The sequence below is a fragment of the Gossypium raimondii genome, chromosome 11 (assembly GCF_025698545.1).
Source record: "Gossypium raimondii isolate GPD5lz chromosome 11, ASM2569854v1, whole genome shotgun sequence".
In the NCBI taxonomy this organism is placed as follows: Eukaryota; Viridiplantae; Streptophyta; class Magnoliopsida; order Malvales; family Malvaceae; genus Gossypium; species Gossypium raimondii.
The window spans coordinates 58,925,303-58,943,438 of record NC_068575.1 but is presented as its reverse complement, the minus strand read 5'-3'; the positions used below and the strand labels follow the sequence as shown (position 1 = coordinate 58,943,438).

General features: G+C 31.6%; 2 protein-coding genes across 8 annotated transcripts; both read right to left on the bottom strand.

The window, feature by feature from the left end:
* Positions 1 to 8,845: 8,845 nt before the first annotated feature.
* Positions 8,846 to 11,413, bottom strand: LOC105802273 (uncharacterized). 2 transcript variants are annotated; one of them, XM_052624462.1, is made up of 5 exons: positions 10,562 to 11,413; positions 10,247 to 10,339; positions 10,049 to 10,116; positions 9,793 to 9,957; positions 8,846 to 9,116 (listed from the first exon to the last, which is right to left on the bottom strand). In XM_052624462.1, the coding sequence occupies exons 1-4, from the start codon at positions 11,336 to 11,338 to the stop codon at positions 9,819 to 9,821; spliced, it is 1,077 nt and encodes a 358-aa protein (XP_052480422.1). In that variant the 5' UTR covers positions 11,339 to 11,413; the 3' UTR covers positions 8,846 to 9,116; positions 9,793 to 9,818. The 2 variants fall into 2 exon arrangements, with proteins under 2 accessions (XP_052480422.1, XP_012489280.1); XM_012633826.2 differs by lacking the exon at positions 8,846 to 9,116 and having other exon boundaries at positions 9,585 to 9,957.
* Positions 11,414 to 11,865: 452 nt separating this feature from the next.
* LOC105802272 (pentatricopeptide repeat-containing protein At4g39952, mitochondrial) lies at positions 11,866 to 15,576 on the bottom strand. 6 transcript variants are annotated; one of them, XM_052624460.1, is made up of 4 exons: positions 12,938 to 15,576; positions 12,710 to 12,796; positions 12,153 to 12,415; positions 11,866 to 12,071 (listed from the first exon to the last, which is right to left on the bottom strand). In XM_052624460.1, exon 1 carries the CDS (start codon positions 15,458 to 15,460, stop codon positions 13,103 to 13,105), a length of 2,358 nt encoding a protein of 785 aa, XP_052480420.1. In that variant the 5' UTR covers positions 15,461 to 15,576; the 3' UTR covers positions 11,866 to 12,071; positions 12,153 to 12,415; positions 12,710 to 12,796; positions 12,938 to 13,102. The 6 variants fall into 6 exon arrangements, with proteins under 6 accessions (XP_052480420.1, XP_052480421.1, XP_012489276.1 ...); XM_052624461.1 differs by having other exon boundaries at positions 12,327 to 12,415; XM_012633822.2 differs by having other exon boundaries at positions 11,866 to 12,261; positions 12,349 to 12,415.
* Positions 15,577 to 18,136: the final 2,560 nt, after the last annotated feature.

The window sequence follows — 18,136 nt, the reverse complement described above, 5'->3', positions numbered from 1 at the left end:
AAAATTTCTTTTCGGAAAACCCATATTTTAATATTCCATTATTTTTAAACAGTTTAAACTTATTAATGTTAAAAAACTTCATTTTTGAGTGACATCATTTAAATATTATTTGTTTGAAAATATTTAAGTGCAAAATGTTAGATAAATATTAATTTGATTGGTTCATAACTGCAACACTAATTAAATGATAAATAATTTAAAATAGTATTTAATTATTTTATGTTTTGGAATGACAATGTGATGCTTTCTAGCATAGCATTTATGTGCAACTTGAGCCTTTATGTGCTTAGTGTGTTAGGTGGGATGTACAATTAGTGCAATATGTGTGATGTGATCGGTTGGAATCTCAAATATTCGAATTTTATTACACTAGAGTTTACTAAGGGATACGTATTTTAAATTATTATGTCAATATGTGTTTATAAGAATGACTTTGAAGTAAAGTGAATATAAGATAAAGTTTTTGGTTCTAAATGTGAAATAAGTAAATAATTGTTTATGGTGAATTTACTAATTTTTTTTGCTCGATCAAATTATTACACATTTTAAGCATTTGCAAATAATGTTATAATTTGCAAAATGCAGTAATCCCCCACAAAAAATGTCCCTCTATCAAGTACAAATCACCAAAATCTCAAATGGGTAAAATCATGATTCCATACCACTAGACCCCCAAAACCCCCTGTTATTCTGCCCTCCCAAAAGTAATTGTGTAAGCAATCGAAACATAAGCTGCATATAACAAAAAAATCCTTTAATCACTAACAACTAACCAGAAGAAACTCAGCAACATCGCTCATGATATAGTGAATTTACTAATTTAGTATCAAGAGATAGAAATTTGAACTTGGCATTAAATCATCATAAGTATAGAGGAAAGAGTTCTATAAAAATGGTGTTGCAACTGTAATAAAAGAAAAGGAGCATGTAACCAAGTGACTAACTTGTATGGTGGAATTAAAGAGATGGATGACTTAAGTGGATGCTAATTGAATGAGTAAATATGAGTTATAAATTATTTAATTAAATAAAGTTAAATAATTGAAGTGAAATATGCTTATGTTTAAAAATGACATGGGATTAAGTGTAACAGCCTGATTTTTAGTAGTGTTGGAAATAGTGGTTCGAGGCCACTAAATTCGACAAGTAAGTTTGTAAATATTATTATTTAATATTTATGATTCAAATATGGTTTTAAAAAGATTTTTGAATTGGTAATTTATGTCTTATAATGAATTATTAGGTTTGAGTGATAAAACCCTAATTCAAGTTGTTTTAGAAAATGAGGTATCAAGACCTCGTTTCTATAAACCGCCGTAAATATTTTTATAAATATTTATGGAGTGTTATTAAGGTAGTATTAAAGTTTCATTGAAAAATTTTAATATTTTGATAGTTAATTAATTAAAAGAACTAAATTAAAAAGGTGCAAAACTTACTAATTATAATAATTAAGTGATTAAATGACATGAGTAATAAATAAAGAAGGACCTAAATAACAATTATGCCTAAATGAAAATTTGAGGCCGGATATAAAAGAAAATAATAATAAAATAAAGCCATTAGTGGCAAATTTATAATTAAAGTAAAATAAATGTGAAATTAGAAAGTTTCTAGGCATTTCTTCTCCCATTTTCGGTTCAAACAGACAGGGGAGAGAGCTCAAGCTAGTTTTTAATATTTTTTCGTCATGTGAGTTCAATTCTTGCTCATTTCTTGTAATTTTTATGTTTTTGAGATTATTACAATTAGGTCCAACTAAATCTTACCTTTGTTTTTGATTTTGTTAAAGATTTTGAATGTTGTTATTGATGAATCTATATGATTTTTATGCTAAATGATAGATTTGAAATATTAGTTGTTAATTAAAAGTATTTTGTTAAGTGATTTTGATGAATTTTTCGATTAAGGATTAATTTGTTAAATTAGTAAAAATATAAGGATTTATTGTGAAATTATTGCAAAATTGGCTGTATTTAATGCCATGAATATTCGGCTATCTTGTATTTGTATTAAAATTGGTTAATTTGCATGTGTTGGGTTTAAGGACTAAATTGAATAAAAGTAAAACTTTAAGGGTAATTTTGTAAAAATTTTAAAATGACCAAATTGCATGAAATGAATTGTTTTATCATCTAAATTAATATATTGAATGAAATTATTAATTTAGATCAAGATCGGGTGAAAAATCGAGGAAAATGGGAAATTACCAAAATGCCTCTGAACTTTGGTATTTCTGCAATTTAGCCAGGTAAGTTCGTGTAATTAAATTGTATATTTATATATTTGAATTGAATGTTATGTATGTGAAATGTATAAAATTTCCATGAATAATTTATGAATCACATATCCAATAATGTCTGACAAGCGTTAAGTCCTGTTTGGATAAATGAGATTCGATGGATACAGGGTTTCCGAATTTGTTGTGGTCTTGCATGTGTTGCAGACACACCATAGCTCGAAAGAGCGTCTCGTTATTAACTCTCATGAGCTTCTCGTTATATGGTTATTGCGAGCTTCCCGTTAATAGCTCTTCGGAGCATCCCGATTAGTTGTGATCCTACATGTGTTGTGGACACACCGCAGCTCTTATGAGCGTCCCGATATATGGCTCTTCGGAGCTTCCCGATTAAAGGCTCTTTCATGAGCTTCCCGATTAATTGGCTATCCGGAACTTTCTGATATTGGCTCGCTTGAATCTTCTCGATATTAGCTCGTATGAGCTTCCCGTTACATGGCTCACATGAGCTTCTCATTTATGTGCTCTTATGAGCATTCCCGAATATAAATTGACGGATAATACATGAATTGACGGATTACAGATTTGTACACTTCGTGTGGACTACCCATGTATCCATCGAATAAGGAATAATTCAACGGGCAAAGTTCTGATATGAGATAATCTGAATTCGAGATGAATTATTACGGAAATAATATATATTTATATGGATATAATTTGTACATGTTATATGGACACGTAATGTTGAAAGTATATATATATATATATATATGGAAATTTGATTATTATTGAGCTCATACATGTTTCTTGATATTTATACAAAATACATGGAAATGATGGTACATGATATATTGATATAATGAAATGAATGATATATGTTTATGAAGAAGCTGTAAGAGAACGATATGTATCATAATATATACATATATAAATATTTTTATATGACGATATAAGGAAATTATGTAAGTTGAGATGGGTAATAAACTCAAGTGTGACATGTCAAGAAAATAAATTTATCATTGTTGAATTTATATGAAATATATGCAAGTACGTTAACAAGTGTTGTTGTTTGATGCTTAGGCAAGTGCCAAGCTATTGGTTGAATGGTAATATGTTTATTTATATGATTCATTAAAAGGGTAAGTACTCAAGTGAAAATATGCTAGTGCTCATGAAAGAGTGGTAAAGTTTAAGTTATACAATTTCTTATGAAATGACTTATCAAATGATTAATTCGAAAAACGTTATGTTTAAATGCACTAGCTTGTGGCTATGGTTGAATGATATGTTTATGACTGGTATGTTATGCATATGAAAAGAGTGTGGAAAGTAAAGAAATGCAAATGAAAATAAATAAATTTGGAATAGTTAAAGTTGTTTAAAATCCTACTATGCTAGGAATAATATGTATAAGTGATGCTATGGATTTATTCACCTTGTGAGTTATTAAATATAACTTAACAAGTATTGCGGTATCAATATTGGATTATTCTTTATTTGTATAAATTTCATATTTGAAATGAATTGTTATGATTAAAGTTTATACGAGCTTACTAAGCATCCATTGCTTACGTAGTTCTTTTCCTTTACTTTCTAGATTATCGGAAGCTCGATCGGGTTGGAAGCTTGTTGAAGATATATCATACTATCCATCATTTCTATTGGTACTTTCGGATGTTTTGATTTTGGTTATAATGGCATGTATAGGTAATTTGGTTAATGTTGGCCTATATGTATTTTGTTGAGATTAACCACTTATTTGGCTTGTGTTTTGGCATATTTTGATTTGTGCATATTTGTCTTATATGGTTTATGTGTGGTTTGGTTTATGGTTGTATGACGAAAGGTAAAATGTTAGCTAAATGTGCATTTTATACATGTGATTTGGAATGTGATGAATTTATCATGAATCGGTACTTTAATATGTAAGGTATATATATCTAAATATGTTAGTATTTGAAATACATTTTGGCACAAAATGGTATGTTTTGGTAGGTAAGTGACTTGGTTTGAAATAAAGCAAATTAACTTGGTAAACCTTGGGTACAAAAATGCATATAAGTTAGTTATACATATGAATATATTGAATGCATGAATACACTTATTTTGGCTTGTTTTAGATGCCTAATTACGGCTTGTTGATATAAGTAATGTTGATTGTAGGTTGGCACCAAATTGGGTGAGAAATGTGGCTTGTAAAATAGGTGTGTCCCCTGTATCTTTTAAAAGAATGCAAGTTAGTGAGTTACACGGCCTTAGATACGAGTGTGTCTCTTGACCGTGTGAGTCACACAGCCTGATCACACGACTGTGTGACCCTTGCAGTGTTGCAAATATTAAATGTTTCTGAATTTTTTTTGAGTTTCCGATTTAGTCCCGATTTGTTTCTAATGTGTATTTTGGGCCTCGAGGGCTCGTATAAGAGACAATATGTTTAATTCTGATTGGTTTCTGACATGCATATTATGCGATGTGAAATGCTTGAAATTTCTGTCTATTTGTTTTGTAAACTCCGGTAATACTCTGTAACCCTGTTCTAGCTACGGACTTGGGTTAGGGGTGTTACATTAAGTTTCTTTTTAGTGAGTGGCACAAATGAAAATTATGTATCATTATTATAAGCGATTCAATATAAATCAGAAATGAGGTGACTAAGAAAATTTTAGTGTACTTATTAAGCTCTTTGAACTTAATGCGCTAATGGTTTAAAATGCGTAGGTGGAAGATCTACTCCAAAAAGCTAGAGATTGTGTCTTCAAAGATCATATTCTTGTGCAAGGTTTGAGGAGCATAAAGAATTTAGTTCTATATTTCTTGTATTTGAAGAGTTTGAAATAGCATGTACATAAGCCAGGTGTATTTTATATTAAGGTTGTAAGTTTGTCAAGTTTTCATGATGTGTATGACACTTTTTAATATTGTTAAAATAAGTTGTGGTGTTGATATGATTTGACCATATTTTTTTTAGATGAAATTGTATTTAAAAGAGCTTTGATAATGCTTTAGAAATAAAGTGACATTGGTTGGTGATATTTGGATGGGCAATTGCGAGGTCATCACGATAGAGGACAAATTGTCTCAACAGAGGTGCTTTTGCCAAAATGCCACTTAGATAGCATTTGAGTTGTGTTGAAATTTGTTAAAGTGTTTTAATTGCATTTTGGGTTACAGAAAATCTATTTTATATAATTTCCATATCCAAACATCTAAAGGATGATTTGAAATGATTTTTTAAAGGTTTTTTTAGCTTTTGAAAACGTTAGAAATTATTTTATTGAATTTTATTAAATTGTTTAAATGATGATGATTTTGTTAAAAAAATTTTGAGAAACACAAAAAAAAAGTTAATTCAACATTGCCCACCTGCATTGCCCACCTGCACCGAACGTTGAATCGGATATGAAGGTGTTACAAACTTTACATCAAATTTAATGTATGAACCATACAATAAGTGGTGTAGTACTCTTAGTCCACTAATTAAAAAAAAAACCATATACCCTTCATAAAAGATTGATCTTGTATATTCTTTTATCTTGTCACACCTATAATTGTTTGCCTTTAGTTATTCAATAATTTTATCCATAAAATATTATCAAGTATTTTTAAAAAGTACAAAATATTATTAAAAAAGTTTATGTATCTAATATTTATAATATTTATAAGTGCTTTCAAAAATACAAAATATTATTAATGTTATGGAGTAAAAAGTTTCTCATTTTGTTGGGTATTTTTTAGCATATATATTTTAAGAGCAATGTTGTTAAGAATATGTACCACACAAGAGCAGTGAAATTAAAAAGTTTGAATTGTGGGGTAAATTTTAAAAAATTAAAATGTTTATAAAATTATATAAGTTAATGTATAATGTTTTATTTTGTTGTTAATTTTCCTTTACTTTCTTTTAAAATGATTTTGTATTCAGATTAAACATTTATGTTACGTTTGGTAGAAGTATTATTTTTACACATGTTTTAATATATGAGTTATCTATAAAGTAATTTAATTAGTAATATTTGGCCACTCTCTTGACTTTTTTAACAAAGAGAAGGAAAAATTCACTTATTTTAAAAATGTCTTATTTTTACCGAGTTTTACTCATATTTCTAATTTCAAGTTTAAATTTATACTAACTATTCTTTATTATATGTCTAACTATTGTAATAGATATGTAATAAATAAGTTCCTCCATGTTAATACACTTATAACCAAACGAGGCATTAGAACAAATAAATCTAATCTTGAAACGCATAAAAGTGTTTACAAATCCAACACAGAACCTGTAATTTTCTTTCACAAAAATAAAAACTGGTTAAGTGTTTTTGGTGTCATGCGAATGCGAATGTAATATATCAATTTTCTAACACAAGATTTACAATAATCACACTTATAACAACTTCTAAATAAAATGCTAAATTTCTAAACTAATTCAATAAATTCAAGATTATAAATACAATCAAATCTAATTTCTTCAATGATTTGTATTAATCAACCTCTAAAAATTATTACCCAATCATGATGTTAGGAATCTTATATATAATATCATTCAATAGATAAAAATTCGAATATATTACAAGAAAAGCTACAATACTAATTTTCTAGAGATTAATCAATAAAGCTTTAAAAAATAAGAATTATTGCCAAATTAGGAAAGAAACTTACTTGAAAGAATTGAAAAATTAAATACTTATCTTGTAAAAGTTCTAAAGAGTGCAAAAGAATAAGAGAAATATTTTAGAAAAAATATATTTTTATTTTGATATCATTGTATAAAGAACTTTTAGAATTTTTTTATATTTTGAAAATGCCATGTAAGGGACACTTGTAGGAAAATATATATTTTTATGTGAAACTGTCACCCAACATAATATTATCACCTAATTATGATATGGGTATTCTTGATATTAAAATATATTATTTATTTTGAAACAGTTGTGTAAGATGGCATATTAGAGGCTACAAAGTGCAATAATTATATTGGTCCTCATGCCACATCAACACAAATTAAATAATATTAATGTAGAAGTACCATCTTAAATAATAGACACAAGTTTAAGTACCTACTAGATAAAAGAAATTTAATTAACAACTAAGTACTTTTGAAAATATTCAGAAGTTAAATTGCATATTAACCATTTTCTAAATTATCTAAAACTAAATTGAAGAAAAATGAAAAAAAGACCCTAAGCTACATTGTTTTATCATACCAGAACCTTTTGCTTATTTATTTGCTAAAACCACTCCTTTTCTCATCTTCATCTATCATTTTCTTTCCAAAGTTTCATCCAGCCTCTTACTCTTCCTAAAACAGAGCTCTTCTTTCCACCTCTACTTTTCGTTGAAAAAAGTTCTCCCATATACGTCTATGCTTGTTTCTGGATACTCATGCCTCGGCTATGTCAAGATTGTCTTCAACTTTTTTTTCGTATGTTCTAATATGTCCCGTATCTAAGTGTATATGTGTAGAACACTCGACATGAACTTGAGAGAAAAAGAGTTGTGTCAGTGCTTCATAGATGACACCTATGATATTGACATGAGAGAAAAAGAGTTGTGTCAATGCTTCATAGATGACATCTTTACCGACTGATGGTTGTTGATTCCACCAATATAATTCTACACCTAATTTGCAAATTTGAGTAGCATAGGGAGTAGGGTCAATCCCTCAGAGACTGGGTTTATTGAAAATTATTTCTCTCTCGACCAGATTTATGTCTGGATAGTTGTCGTGCCCAAGAAGTTTGGGGGGATAAAATATTAAACCTGAAATAAACAGAGGAAAAAAATGTGTAAAAAGTAAAAGCTAAAGACAATTAAATAAGAAAAATAGTTAAGTAAATTTGAAGAAAAATCAATTAAATTTAGCTCAGCTTCAGGCACGGGTTTTTCCGTCTTTGAACCGATCCTCGAAATTAGATGAACTCCTTTTTTCCAATAAGCTAGTTATAGCTACCAAGGACGCTTCGGCTACCAACTCTTCCTTGTGTAAATTAGTTATGGAACGTCCTAATTAACCTTTACCGATCGAACAACCTACGAAACGTTCGTGATTTAGAACTCCGGCAGCTTTACGTTCTAGAAAAGCCTAGCTCGAACCAATGCCCTCAACCGCGTGGGACATTTAAATCCGGTTATTACTTCCCTTGACAGAACCAAATAGCAATCCCCACTTGGCACGCCAATGTGTTCATGGAAAACTGATTAAACAATTGATCCTTTCGGAATTCCAACTGTACGTCTAACCACACTAACTCAAACGACGTCTTTTTTGACTTAATGTTAATTTGACGAAATCATACTTTTAATCTGGAGAAATAATAAATATTAGAATTTAGGAGTTAAATTGCCCGGGTTCGTAACTCACGGGTCTTGACGAAATTAACACCGACTTAAAGCTGAAATGGGTTTAGTTGGCTAAAGTTTGAGACTTGTTGGAGTTGGGCATAATTGGAGAGGGTTGGATAAATGAAAAATAAATGTAGGTGGGTGGGTGGGTGGGTGACGCAATGTTCGGCTGCTAGTGTTATATTTCCAAGGCTGGAAATTAATAAATGGGAAAATATTAAGAACTAATGACAGCAAATAAAAAAGGAAAGAAATATTGTATTCAAAAGATGAAAGCTTGATGAAAAACTTGATTCTTAAATGAACATAGTAGCCCCCTATTTATACTAGTGGCTTTGAACAAATTTGTCAAATTAAAGGCCACTAGCTATAGAAAATCAAGGAAAAAAAAATATTACCATGATATCAATATCCCTACATAATCTCCCACTAAGTCAAAATAAAATTTCAACTAATTACAACTTGGAAAAATTCTGTTTTGGCTCGTCTTCTTTGCTCCTTTCTTCAATCTAGCCCAATTGCTTCTCCTTTTTCTCTTTTGACCCCAAATTGCACCCATGTATAAAATTCAATATAAACATGGAGAAAATTAGTGGTTCATTCTCATAAATTGACCAATTAAATTACATAAAATATGTACTTTTTGCATTTAATCACCGATTCTATCCATAACAGATATATCTAAAAATTCATACATATATTAAAAGTTTTGAACTCAGTTAGACTCAAAATATGGACAATTTTATGTTTAAACTCACCCATATATAACCCTCTTCAATTTTTAAAATGAGTGTTATTATTAAATCTCATGTTTCAAATGATAAACAAGCTTTGAAGCTAGAACAAGTGAGTTAATCAAGTGAGAAATATTCTTCAAGTCTATCCTTTGCAGATGCATTCACCTTCAAATTTATTCTTGTCTGGTTTTGAATGTTGTGAGTTTAATGAGAGTCGAGGAACTTTTCTTCGACTAGGAAAAGTTGTTAAAACCAGACAAATCGAGTAGTATTCCAATCCATATCCGCATAATTTATTTAATAATCAAATCCATTTAATTAATACCATGTAGTAGAAATTTGATTATAACAAATTAAACGATGAGGATCTAGTACTTTTTTTCACAGTTTAAAGGACTAAAACACAAAATCTGTAAATGAAGGCTTATTTTGAGAAACCAGAAACTCCTGGATTATCTTCATTCTTTTGCATACCTCTGAATCTGTTCTACGGCCATTGCTCAGTTTCCGGGTTTAGCCCGGGAGAGGGGATCGATAAGGAAAGATTTCAAGTGCTTGAATAGCTCTTTAGGTTTCTCTGCATTGATGGCATGCCCTGCATTTTTTATGATCACCAGTTCTGCATTGTCTCCCAAATGCCTGCATCAACAGTAAAACATAGCCGTCCATATCAAGGTTGATTTTTAGCTCAAAAGTTTTAACTAAGGGCATATATATGACAGTGACTGACCTTTTCAATCTGTGTCCCAATTCTAAAGGGAATATTTGGTCATGCTCTCCCCAGATTATTAGTGTTGGCTGCACAATAAACATAATTCGGATATTTTCCATTTTTTTTAGTTGTTGTTTTTTGAAAGACATTTCATACCAATACCAATATCAATATCGAGTATGTTTCAAAAAAAAAAAAAAAGTAGTAACAACAAACCTGGGTTATCTTTGGAAGATCAGACAGTCTTCTGTCCTTATGTAATGCTAAAATCAAATCTTTTCTCTCTTGAAGGTATTCTGTACACATCACCTGCCAATAAAATTGAATTCCCAACACAAAAATAATGCAAAGTTTTGGGTATGATATTGATACAAAATATATTTAATTTCTTTATACTAGAAAGATCCTACCTATGTGTCTGAAATAGTTTTGAAGTAGAGAAAATTTTCGAAACAAATATGTACTTAAGGTGGAATGATATATATATATATATATAGGGATGAAATGAAATATGAAGTAGTTTTGACTCACATGGATGAAATCGTTTAGGAAGCAAGAAGGAACTCTTTGAGTAGGCTTAGAGAAGGAAAGCTTCATCAACTCCCTCATTTTATCTGACGTTTGGGGTAACAAAATACTAACAGCCTCATCCACGCTCTTCACTTTAAACATTCCTTCTTCCATATCTTTCTCTTCCAGACACACCCCAGTGCAACATAGCACCACCTTCTCTATCCTCTCCTTAAACTGCGCCGCCATCCTATATCCCACAAATCCCCCGTAACTGATCCCAACCACGTTCATACCACTAACCACCCCATGGGCCTCCATGACCCGGACCACACACTCCGCCTGGAATTGCTCCGATCGTTCGGGTCCGGTCGTGTAGGACTCCCCGAAGAAGAGGAGGTCTGGGACGTAGACGTTGAAGCGGGAGATGAGAGGTGAAATGAAGTCGTTCCACTGCCACATAGCGTTGGCGCCAAAGCCGTGGATGAGGACTAACGTTGGCTTGGATTGGACATGGAGTTTGGGGATCCAAACGTGCATGACGGTGCCATCTCCGAGGTCCGTCGTCGATGATCGGAGACCGGCCCTGGAGAAGCTGCAACGAAAGCACGAATCCCGCGTTGCAGTGAAACTGAAACACTTAACCATACTACAAAAATTATTTGTCTGCTCCAGAATCCGATGTGGGTTTGTCGGAGGGAATGAATTAAAGGAGTTAGTGGGTGGTTGTTGTTTAGCGAATGCAGGGAGGCCAATGAATATTAAACATTTATTCCTTTTTTTTTGGTAACAAAACATTTATTCATTTGTTGCAAGTAAAAAACGTCAAAAATGGCTCCTTCTGGACTTTTCTATCTTTCAAGCTGAGGATTTTTTTTTTTTTTTATGGGGGAGGGGATAGATTCTCCTTTTAATATTTTCCGGAACACAGATTCTTGCAGTTGTCGTGTTGAGTCAATACCCAAGTGATGTAAAAGGGTGGATCAAAATCATATTACAAATTTCCGAATTTTTATACGTGTAAATCATATCAAGTTTATAAAAGAATCAGATTCCAATGAGGATGCTGCAATGATGATTAATAGACATATATACACAAATATCGTATTCTTGAGTGGTACCAAATTTGTCTGCCCCTGTATATGTGACACGTGGATTATATTATATTATTGACGATTAACTCAGCCAGAAAATTTCTTTCTCCACCAAAATTTTTATCGCAACATAATTTTTCCATGGCAACCTGATCTTGGGATTTCCCAATTTTGCTTCGGTTGCTTATTCTGTGATCGAGATTAATTAAAGGAGACAAAGACAAAACAAAATTGGGATCAATTAAACTCTGGAAATAAAATTTCTTAACCGGCCAAGTAACTGATTCACATATGTCAAACAAGAATATTTCTGCACCTTGTGAAGCTGGCAATACAGAACGAAAGCAATGAACCCGATACCGGAACACTGAGAAACAATTTCATCTCCCGTTGCCATGAAACACGAAATCCCCAACGAACATACAAGTGACTTCCATCTGCAGAAACATCTACGCATTTAAGTGATTTTGGGGAGATATTACACACCATAATTTTTTGAATTTCTTTCGGATACAAACTTGTATAAAAAGCCTAGAGGAAGAAACAATTTGTCTCAAGATAACGACAAGTCCTCTCGTAGAACAATTAGTTTGAACAGCAACTGGCTGCAACTGATATGGCCAAAAGCTATAGAAGAATTAACCAAATTGATCGATTAAGCTAGCATGTCTTTCCAATTGGTAGAAGCATACCCAAAGAAATCAAACTGTAAACCTCTGAATTTGATATGGCTTGCCAGGTTTGCTGAATTGCTTGAGACAAAGGAATTGGCTTTATTGAACTGAAAACGTGATTTTGTATTTCAACATCAGTCTCAAATTTTTCTAAAGAAAAGGGAAAAGGTACAGGATGGAACTCCTTAAGTATTTTGATACAGATGCTTAGCATGCAGGATGAGAAACAAGTCAATAGTCAACAATCACCATGAACAACCCCTACCTGCACCTTTTTTTTTTGGGGGGGGGGGGGAATATGCATACATTGCAAGATAAAATATGTTTTTCATAAGCATGCTAACAAAAGTAGTAACTAAAAACTGAAAAGGGTGAAAATGGCTGTAAGCAAGAGAAAGTACCTGAAAACAATGCTAGCATTATGTAGTGCAGCCTCATTCTTCGGGTAAAGCAGAGATCCTGAACCCATCAAGCCATATGTTTTCTCACTGCACAATTCACAGATCTGAGAAGTCCTCGTTTCTAAACCTTACCAATTCCTTAAAACTAAAAACAAAACGTGCAACATTAATCTATTACCTATAGGCAGGTGTAAGCCAAAATGGAAGATGAAAAAAGTACTTGCATACCAGGCATACTGCAGTTTCAGCCTCATTCTTTACGTGAAGCAAGCATCAGTCCTGAAGAAATAAAACCATATGTTCTCTGCTGAAACATAGGTGGATCCTGGAAGCCCGCATTTTTTAAGGGACACCAGAAATTTCTGAACCAAAATCGATCTCGTATTCTTTATATTACATTGCACTCCAACCAGCTTTTTTTCCTACACCCCTTTTCTTCATCATTTCTCTGGCCCGCTCTGCCTCCTCCCACCATCCCATAGAACTATACATGTTAGAAATCAAAATATAGTACCCATCATTCTCGGGATCAGAATCGATAGCACGCTTTGCTATCCTTATCCCCATCTCAGTTTCATTGTGAACAAGACAAGAACTTAACAGAGCTCCCCAAACACCCCCATCAGGAGAGATGGGCAGTGACATAACCAGGGCTTCAGCTTCCTGAAGATTACCTGATCTGCCAAGAAGGTCCGTCATGCAAGCATAATGCTTCAAATTTGGCTTTATAGAATAATGTTCCATTCTACTGAATAGAAACTTCCCCTCTTCAACAAGGCCTGCATGAGCACAAGAATTGAGAAGAGAAAGAAAGGTAAGATCATTTGGTTTAGCCTTTGATTCTTCCATCTGCTGGAAAATCTGAAGTGCTGATTTTGCATCTCCATGCATTGCATAACCTGAAATCATTACATTCCAAGAAACTACATCCTTCTCCTCAATTAACATGAATAACTCCCTCGATTTCTCTATTTGCCCACACTTTGCATACATGTCAATCAATGCAGTAACAAGAGATTGACAGAGCTCATATCCTCCTTCCTTGATGTAACAATGAATCCTTTCCCCTTTCTCCCATGATGCTAGATGAGAACAAGCTGAAACAACAGTTAACAATGTTGCCAAGTCGGGCATTAAGTTTCCCAAAAGCATTTGATCAAATAAGGCAATAGCCTCAGAAAAATGTCCGCAACAAGTATATGCTGACATCATTGTGTTCCATGTGATAACATCTCTTTGTGTTTGATTAAATATCCTCAATGCAACAGTTAAGTTTCCCACTTTTCCATACATATCTATGAGAGAATTAGCAATTGAAGTGTTGTCAGCCATGTAACTTTTAACTATCTGGCAATGAAGTGAGCGGCCAATACGGATTGCTCCTAGCTGAGAACATGAAATGATAACAGAGACCAGACTGTTTGAATCAACCTCAATGCCAAGTTGTTGCATCTTCCTAAACAATTCTATAGCTTTTGCTTCTTGTCCCATCTTACAATATCCATGAACCATTATATTCCACAACTCTATGCTATGGTTAGGTATCCTTATGAAGAGCTTCTCTGCCATAGATAGGATTCTAAACTTGCAGTACATCGATAAAAGTGCATTATGAACCAGCTGATCTAACAAAAATTTCCTCCTTATGATTAGTCCATGAAAAGCCTTTCCCTCACGTACACTCATGAAATTTCCAAAACCCAATGCCATAGAACTAATCAAAATTCCATCTGCACATAAACCATCAACTTGCATTTCCCAAAATATATCTAAGCATTCCTTCATAAGTCCAAATCTGGCATTCACGCCAATGATTGAAGTCCATGAGATAACATCTTTATCAACAACTTCAGAAAATGAAGCATATGAATCCTCAACACTCCCACACCTAGAATACATAGACAATATTGAAGATTGTACAAGTGGATTAAATCCAAGTCCAGTTTTCACCACAAAACCATGTAAACACTTCCCCTCATCCAAAGCGCACAGATTTGCGCAAGCCTGAAAGCCACCTTCCAAAGTCCTAAAATTTGGCCTTGTATCACCATCCCTGGCAACTCTATGCATATCACGAAGACATTCCAAGCCCTTCTCACTCTGCCCATTTTGCACGCACCCAATTACAAGAGCCGTCCAAGCAACCACATCTTTAACAATCATTTCATCAAACACAAGATGAGCATCCCCCATTGAACCGCACTTGGCATACATAAAAACAAAGGAAGACCCGACGGCCGAACTCAACACGAAAAGGCTAGATTTCAAGACCAACCCATGAACATATCTCCCACAAACGTCCCACCTCAGCTCAGCACAAGCGGAAACAACCATGGGAACAGTGAAATCATTAGGCAGGGTATTAGACAACCTCATCTTAAGATAATAGGCAAAGGATTCAGAGTAGTTCCCATTGGAGAAATGGGATTTGATAACCGAATTCCAAAGGAAAACATCCTTTTTCGGAGTGGGAAGTGAATCAAAAACCTTGGTGGAACAATTGGGTTTGTTGAAAAAGGCGTACAAAGAGATGAGCTTTGAGGAAATGAAAATGTTATCGTTTGAGTTGCCGCTGGTGATAATGAGAGCATGGGATTGAAGAAGGGATTTGACAGTTGAAGAGGCAGCGTTGGTGGAGAGGAAGGAGTCTAAGTGACAGTTAAGGTAGTTAGAAGTTGAATAAAACAAGAGTAGATAGTGAGGAGAGGCGAAGTGTTGTTTCAACAACCGTGTTGGTTTGAGTTTCAGCATTGTTGGTTAAAATGGAGTGGGATCCTAAGCTTTAAAATGGAAGGAAATCCTCCCACTCAAGATTGGCATCCATTTGCCGGTCATTTGGATACACCACAGTGAATTTTGTACGCACTAAAACCCTTTCAATTTTATGGAGGGATCCAAATCCAATGCACCACTCGGCTTGGTTCACTTTCATTTTATTTTATTTTAAATTATTTAAACAGTTTTTAATATTTTAATATATATTTTACTTATTAAATACTATATATTTTTTAGGTAAAATATGATAAAATGATTGTTTATGTAAATTTATGACAAAAATATCAATAAAATAATTGGAGTAGGATTAATTTGTTAATAAAATTTAATATTATGGATTTAGTAATAATTTACTAGTAACATTTGATATTAAATTTTATTAAATTAATTGCAAGGGACAAACTTTCTTTTATTTGTATTTTTATTTATTATATCTATTTTATTAATTGAATAAGTGATGATCCAATGGTTCTTATTCAAAGAATCTTTGAATTTATTTAAAGGTCTTATTGAATATGAAATTTCAATTGATTCATAGATCTTAACACGGAGACTCTTATCAAAAACAAAGAAAACCACATTTCATACAAAGAACAAATCAAAACAAATAAAAAGAACTTTCGAATTTCACTCTTTTCGTCTTCAAATAAAATTCACGATAAATTATTATTATTATTTTAATTAAAAGTCATTTTTATTATTTGATTATATATATATATATTTATTTATTTAAAAGCTAATGTATCTTTTACGTCTCTTTCCAACAACCACAATGCAATCATGTTTATTAAATTATCATTTTGTTTTCTATTTCCACTGATTTGCTATCAATGTGCATGTTTTCCCATTCCTGTTTTACATGTATGTAGGTCATTGTATTTAATTTAATTTTGAATCATTAAAATAGAATGATAATATATAAATTCATCAAAATCATTGAATTAAATCATCCAAATACAAATTTTGTTTTGAAAATAATAAACTAAGATAATAAGAATAAAATGCTATGACAAGAGAAATAATTCAAAATTAGGTATTAATTTTGAAAACTTTTGTGTTTATGTATAACATCAGTAATCTCGTTTCCTGACAAATTATTATTTCATTTTATATAAATATATAATCAATTTATTAAAATATTAAAATAAAATCAATAATTAAAACTTTTATAAAAAGTATTTACTTGAAAATTAATTATTTTTTATTAAATTCGAGTTTTGACAAACTTTTTTTTTGGAGTCGTTAGATTGCTTTGAGATAATATAATTTTTTGTCTCTAAATTTGGATTCCATCAAGATTTGATGATGTGATCAATGTTTTTGAAATATGATTGGATTGGTCAGTCGAACTATAAAACCGAAAATCAATAGGTGTATTGGTTTAAACAAAAAGATTGAAGCGATTGAATCAGAAATTGCTCAAAAATCAATAAAAATCGAAAATAGACACAAAAATTGATTTAGTTATTAGAACATAGTATGTGTCACTCTAAGAATGTACCACGTTATCACCTGAAAATTTATATAAAATTTTTAAGTTTCAAGTAATGATGTGACACGGTCTTAGAGTTTCATATTATCAAACTTTTATATTTTTCAAGTTTAGGATCCAAACGAATTTAGTTGCCAATATCAAGTATAAAGTAAATAAAAATATAGGTACCTAAATGGACCTGGAGAAAATTATATTATCTCTTTTTTTTTTTACTAAATACTTAAATTATGAATCAATCTTTTAGGGGCGGCTCCCACAAACCTTTTAAAATGCTCGCATAAGAGCATAATCTTTATAGAAATGTTTAAATAAAGATTTTTATACATTTCATGTAAAAATTAGGTTTTACGCTTAAAAGACACAATTTAAAACTTAGTATATGACACTTGAGAAACCTTTATTTCAACATTTTCGACTTTCATTTTGAATAAAATAAATTTTTTTCTCTAATTAATTTTTTTTTCGTGCTCTAAAATCTAGTAAGCCTGAAAAAGGGTGAAGATGAAATTGAGCAGCATGCCTGCATCAATTAAATGCAGGGGGCCTGTTATGTCTGTTGACTTGATTGACTGGTCCACCATCTATTCTTCAATAAGAAGCTGGCCTTTCTTTACCGTCTTCATCGGATAAATTTTGAAAATTAATTCTTTTTACTCACAAAACTTTTTTTTATTTTTATTTCTTCATTATAAAAATATATTTTATTGTTTCAAAATCATTTTAAAAAAATTATTATTTAATTAGCATTTATAAATCTCAAAATTTGTACTACAAATAATATTTTTATCAAACTCCTAACCTCATGATAAGATTAAAAGATGAGACGAACAACTAGCATACTATAAATCATGGTTGCTATAAACAATATTTAATAAGTGATAATAACTTTGTAATTTAATCACAAAAATATTATATTGTAAATACGAGAACTTAACCCTATTTTTTCCCTCAATTACCAAGAAGAAAAAACAACTGAGCCAACAATAAATAGGGAACATTCAAATTGCATTTATATCTTTTAAACAACAAAATTCCATCTCATTCTCCATTTTCATGTAGTATAATTTTTAAACATAATTTTATTAAAACAATATATAAAACTATTTATTAGATTATTTTACTGTGATGCTTACATAAAATTTCTGTTAGCTTTGATT